Consider the following 6,498-nt stretch of genomic DNA (forward strand, 5'->3'; position numbering starts at 1 on the left):
GGGAGAGGAAGGGGAGACAGAGGGAGGAGATGGTGCACAGCAATGGATGCAGCAGGAAAGAGATAAGAAGAAATGCTTCTTATGGATAGATGGGAATAGGGGAGAAGAAAGAGGGAGGAGATGTACACATGAATAGATGGGAAGGGAAGACATGGAAAAGTAGATAGATCTTGAGAAGAAAGCAGAAAAATGGAAGAAAGTTGAATGTTAAATTAATGCTAAAGATGGCAGAAAGTGAAGGAGAGAAAAACATCAAATGGATAAGGTGGCCCTGCATACAGGTACGCCCTGAGTCCTTCCAAGCCCCAGCTTTTAACTCCCCCTCCCGACGCCCTCCTCGGCTGCGGCCCTCCAATGGCAGGTCTTCCCAACAGCGGAAAAGGCCCGCCAGCCAATCTCTTGCCTCCTAACTTCCCGGGCCGGCCCCGCGTCTGCAATGGGCTAACACGCGGGCCTCCCAGCTCCGCGTTAGGTTCGCCTGTCGAGACGGGCTACCTATTAAGAGCACAGAGAGAATGAAGTGCAGTCAGAGACTGGGAAAATATGGTTTGAAAAACAAAATCACCAGACAACAAAGGTAGGGGAAATGATTTTATTTTCAATTTAATGGTTGAATTGTGTCACTTTTGAGAATGTACCTTGGATCTGTTGCAAAGGAGGAGGGTTGGGGTGGGGGTCAGAATTGGGAAAGGAGAGGGTGGAATTCAGATTACTTTCAGCTGGTCTTTGAGGAGGTAATTTCATAAAATCAAATTCTTATTATACAATTCTAACCAGTTAATAACCGATAGCACATTCTCTGCTGTTAGGCATATACAGGAGCAGGGTTTGCAAGTATTTGCATAGATTATAAAATGCACAAATTTATGCAAGAACTTAACCTAGGCATGGATGTTTACACCTGATGTCAAGCAAGTGTACACACCTGCAACATAGGCATGGTTTCTGCTTCCCAAACCTGGTCCTGGGGGCCCCCCAGCCAGTCAGGTTTTCAGTATATCCATAATGAATATACATGAGACAAATTTGCATCTATTTCCTCCACTGCATACAAATCTGTCTCATGAATAATCATTATAGATATCTTGACTGTCTGGAGTGCCTCCAGAATCAGGTTTGTGCGGGAAGGGGCAAAACACGGACCTCATGGATCTCAATTGCACGTCCTTAAAAATCTGAGGTCCGTGCCACTTTTAGTCTCAGCATAGGAAGGGAAAAGCATTAGGATCCAACAGAGCTAAATTGTCATAGAGGTCTGTCAGAGCTATAACCTAGGCTGAGACTGAAAGTGGCACGGACCTCAGATTTTTAAGGACGTGCAGTTAAGGTCCCGTGAGGTTCGCGAGGCCCATGAGGTCCACGTTTTACCCCTTCCCGATCTGTGCACTGTACTGGTTTTGTATAAAGGCATGTAGAAGCCTATATGTCTATTATCTTGTTTAAAAATTTGTCAAAAGAGATTTTCTGCTCTTTTCCTCTCCTAGCCAATACAGGAGACATAGTTAACTAAGATATTGCAAATGAAGGTCTATGCCTTACATAATCCACTCTAGTGCCAAGAGCTATAACATGATGAATGGTGTATAAATATATTAAAATGAAGTGAAGAGCAAAAATGCATAATTATCAAGTAGCCCAGAGAGAGCGGAGTACACAGTTGTAACTGTGTCCCTACCATGGTGAAGACAGCTCAAAGCACAGCTCCTCCCTTCCTGGGACTAGTAGGGTGGAACATATTGGCAGAGTCGTTGGATGACTTATCTGCTGTGATCTGTGCTGCTCTTCCAAGTGATTGCTCTTTTCCAGAATACAGGGGAGAGGCCTAAACACATGTAAAAGGGCTGGTCCCAATGAGTCAGTGTCCCTGCTGTAGGCTCAAGTCCACGTTCTGCACTCTGGAATAAGGGAGGGGAGGACGTATTAGTCATCATCACAAGTGGTGCTGGCTACAAGATGGATTTAGAGCCTACGTCTGTAAAATTCCTGAATCAGGCCGAAAATGCTGTGCTGTGCATGCGCAGCATCAGTAATGTCATGTGTGTCCCAGAGCCATTTTAGCCCTGTACCACCAATGAAAAGGAAAGGCTTTGGGTCTGCTGTGAGAAATGCTTATGAGTTGCTGCTTGCTATTGTCAAAGAGCCAAAGTATTTAAAAAGTAGGCAGGGGGGGATGGGGGAGAGCATGCTGACACTAGATTGCCTGTGGAGGGGGGAGAGTGTTTAAGAAATCCCAGATAACTTTTAGGAGAAGGGAGGGAAAGATGCTGGGAGTCTTCATTTTCTTTTCTTGGGGTTTGGGAGGTTTTTCTAGTTTAGGGAGTCTTCAACCGGCAGGGCTTGGGGATTCCTGCCAGCTTGATCACAACTCTAGAGAAGCACCATTTTGCTAAAATGGATCTCGCCCATGGTGTCACCACTGAGGTGTAGCATAACAATTTGAGAAAAAGTGCTACTTTGTGCAATTGCGTGTGTAAATCAAATTTTTACACACACAGATGTTGCCTAATGCTTCTAAAATGACTCCTTCATGTGCTTAACGTGCACTAATGTGATTTAATGCATTAGATCAGGGGTGCCAAATGTCGGTCCTTGAGGGGGCTTTTATTATCTAATGCAGGGGTGTCAAATGTTGGTTATCAACGGCCGCAATCCAGTCAGGTTTTCAGGATTTCCCCAATGAATATGCATGAGATTTATTAGCAGTGCATGCAAATAGATCTCATGCATATTCATTGGGGAAATCCTGAAAACCTGACTGGATTGCGGCCGTTGATAACCAACATTTGACACCCCTGCATTAGATAATAAAAGCCCCCTTGAATTAGCATGTTAGTGAATGAGACCCTTAGATTATTTAGTCCTTTGGGGAAGGACCTACCAACCATGTCTGATTTGGTATTTCACCTTGAGCTCCAATTTGATAAGTAGCTAAATGATTTCTTCAGTTAAAAACTAAGGCATTTTGACAGATGAGTGTGAGAATTGACATATCCCTTTCAGTTGTTAAGTCACAGTGCAAAACTAATTTGATGTACTGTCCCCTGGTGTTTACTAGTCAGCATGCACAAGATCCATTTTGATTGCATCAGGTCTTGCATTTCACACTACTGGTCAAAAAAACTTATTTCCTTAATAGTCAGAGGAACACATCAGACTTACAGGTGGTAAGTAATGTGGAAAAGCAGCTTGCACCTATAGATACTGTCTTGGACAATCTCCTTTGATGAGAGAAATGTACAACGCGTGTAGTAACAAAGAAGGATATACGAGGACATAATCAATAAATAACTAGAGATGGGCTATCTTGTGCAACAAAATATTTGCCAATAATAATGTGCAATCTACACACTCATCAAGTTTCAAGTTTATTTAATCTTTGATGAATCGCCTATTACATTTTCTAGGCGATGTACATATTATAATTAAGATAGAAGAGACTTTACAAAATAAATTCAAATAACAAAATTAAACAATACGGACATGATTGCATGATGGCTTGTATATGCACAGTTGTGATGATCCTTGCTGTCTACCTGAGAGTGCAGGCTAAGTCCTCATGGTCAGTCTGGTCTCTGCCACCTACCTAAGAGTATAGGCTAGTCTGGTCATAGCTGAATACCCTGGCCATTCTCTTCATAGAAAGAGTTATGAAGTCTTTTGCAAGCCCCTTAAAAGGTCATGGTAAATCTAAAATCATCATCATAGTAAAAAAAAGTATTTTTCCCTCCTGTGGACAGTCTTTCATCCACCAGGCGAGTTCCCAACTTCTCTTTTCACTTTTCCCAGGAGTCCTTTATGCTCCAAAAACAGTCCTTTTCTGGTCCACAACTATATATGCAAATTAGGTCCCATGCTAGGAATCATGGTCAAACTCAAATTGTCTTGAAGGGGACTCCTGGTTGGCCCCCTGGTAGTGGGTGACAGTACATATACCCCGTCACAAAAGTCTTTAACAAAAGTGTGCCTTGTTTGCACATAGTGTATGTGCTTGACATGTATTTTGGAACAACAACAAAAACCCCAATATAAAAACATTTTGGACTGCCCCATCTCTACAACTAACATTTTTTTTGTCCCTTTAGTCTTGCAGTTCAGTTGGAAGTAGTGTCATGAGTGTTTACTTTTATGTATTCCTCCTTCAGCTCACCCAATGTGGTCATACTGGGTTTAGGCCTGGACTGGAGCCATGCATCAGGCCTCCTTTGTCATGATCCCTAAATCTAACTATTAGCTGTTATCCAAAAGCGCTACTTCTGTTGTATCCTCAGCCCTAACTGACTCGGAACATGCAAGATCAAGCCAGTGGGCTGACCAGTTACTTGCTATTTTCATGTTTTCATTTTGCATCCTCTAGGACAGGGTGGGTCCTTTAGCCAAATGTGTCCAAACTATTGAATTTTATGCAGCCCATGAGACCATGGGAAGTATACACAGAAAAAGTCATAAACCAGAGTTTTGACAATTTTAAATACTGTAGTTCACAAATATTGTTCGTATTGCTTTTAGTTAAAATTTTAATTATTTATCCCAGAAGGTGTCTAGAGCTCTGCAATTCCAGTTCTGACATTGCATAATGTTGTGGCCCAACAGGGATGATACTGGCATTCAAGTGGCTTTCTGTGCATAAAGGTTACCCACCCCTGTTTGAGGACAAAGTTTCTCAACACTCTCCTGGAGGCACATCTAGCCATTTGGGTTTTCAGGATTACCAGAGGGAATATGCATGAGAAAGATTTGCATACATCAGAAGCAGTGTGGGTAAATCTACATATTCATAGTCTGTTATTAAGACATGGGGGAAGCCTCTGCTTGCCCTGGATCAGTAGCATGGAATGTTGCTACTCTTTGGGTTTTGGCCAGGTACTAGTGACCTGGATTGGCCACCATGAGAATGGGCTACTGGGCTTGATGGGCCATCCTGAAAACCCTGACTGGCTGGGTGTGTCTCCAGGAGAGGGTTGAGAGCTGCTGCTCAAGCCTCGCAGAAGCGATCTGGCGCAGATGGAAAGTGAAACTTGTTTGTGTCATCCTTTGAGAAACCTTAATGCAGTTTGTTCTAATTTTCCAAGAAATGTGTTTTTTTTACACTTTGTGTCCTGATACATATTTCTCTCTTTCTTTAGGCTGGCTGGAGTCACAGCTTTTTTTGGAAAGCAAACCAATGGATAATGATCCATATGTTCCACTGCCGCATGGTCCTCACGTATCACCTGTGGTGGGTGTGTGCATGGAACTGGGATCATCTGGTAAATTCTTTTCCCCTTCCATATTTAATTTTCATATTCTTTGGACTGATCCTTCTTACCCTTATCATGAACCCATACTGGACTTATAAGAAGACTCAGCAGCTCCTCAATCCAGTGGACTGGAATTTTCAAGCCACCGTAAAGAATGATCTCTCTGGAAAGGATGGGAGTCTCAAAGAGAAGAGCAGGTAGCAAGAAAGAAAAATTGGCCAGAAACATGGTACAGTTTAGTTAGGGAAACTGGGTTCAATTCCCACTGCAGCTCCTTGTGACTTTGGGGAAAGTCACCTATCCCTCTATTGCTCCAGGTACAAAATAAGTACCTGTATATAATACAGAAACAGGACAATTTGCAGTTCTGGATACTCACATATTTTTAAATGGCACCAAAGTCTACATGCATTTTTTTCAGTATTTTTTTCTGTTGCACTGAGATGTATGCTTTGGCTTTCAAGCAGTATTATCTTATTCGTGTTTAGCCCTCCCAGTATTCAAATGTGTTGAAGACCAAATAGTCTGAAAGGACATTGTTCTTCACACAGTTAGACAAAGGTCCTTAAACTGGAAATGAAATGATGAACAAGTGGTCGCTTGACTTTAGGTAGTGAGGTTTGTGGAACCCTTTGCCACGATCCAGCCAGACATATAAGATCTTCCCCCAGCATTCCATTGGATAGATCAATCTACCTGCTTTTAAATATCAGCAGCAGTGGGAGAACAACTGCTTTTACACCTAAGCAGCATTGGGACCAACCGCAACTACCAAGAGCCCATAGACCAGATCATGACAGGAGTGTGAGCTCCACACCTCCTGCAGTCCGCTAGGAAGATCAACTGCTTTAACACCTAAGTAGCAGCAAGACCAGATGCCTATAATAGGAGCCCTTGCCCCGATCCAGCCAGGCATGTGAGCTCCTCCCCCTATATCCCGTTTAAGAGATCAATCTACCTGCTTTAAATATCAGCAGCAGTAGAAAAACAACTGCTTTTACATACAAGCAGCAGCGAGACCTACCGCAACCACCAAGAACCCACAGACCCGATCCTGCCAGGAGTGTGAACTCCTCCCCCTGCAGTCCATTGGAGAGATCAATCTGCCTGCTTTTAAATATCAGCAGCAGTGGAGATCAACTGCTATTACACCTAAGCAGCAACGAGACCAGCCACAACCACCGAGAGCACACAGACCCGATACTACCAAGTGTTAACTATTCCCCCCCTGCAATCCGCTAAGAAGATCGACTGTCGGCTC

At 43.2% G+C, this 6,498-nt stretch overlaps 1 protein-coding gene across 2 annotated transcripts in view; it reads left to right on the forward strand.

The window, feature by feature from the left end:
• Positions 1–5,969, forward strand: part of CLN8 (CLN8 transmembrane ER and ERGIC protein) — a 28,483-nt gene extending 22,514 nt beyond the window's left edge. For both annotated transcript variants that reach the window (XM_033938223.1, XM_033938224.1), the window contains exon 3: positions 5,124–5,969. In XM_033938223.1, the coding sequence (XP_033794114.1) occupies positions 5,124–5,438 (315 nt within the window). In that variant the 3' untranslated portion in view covers positions 5,439–5,969. The remainder of the gene's footprint in view (positions 1–5,123) is intronic.
• Positions 5,970–6,498: the final 529 nt, after the last annotated feature.

The sequence above is a fragment of the Geotrypetes seraphini genome, chromosome 3 (assembly GCF_902459505.1).
Source record: "Geotrypetes seraphini chromosome 3, aGeoSer1.1, whole genome shotgun sequence".
NCBI classification, from domain to species: Eukaryota; Metazoa; Chordata; class Amphibia; order Gymnophiona; family Dermophiidae; genus Geotrypetes; species Geotrypetes seraphini.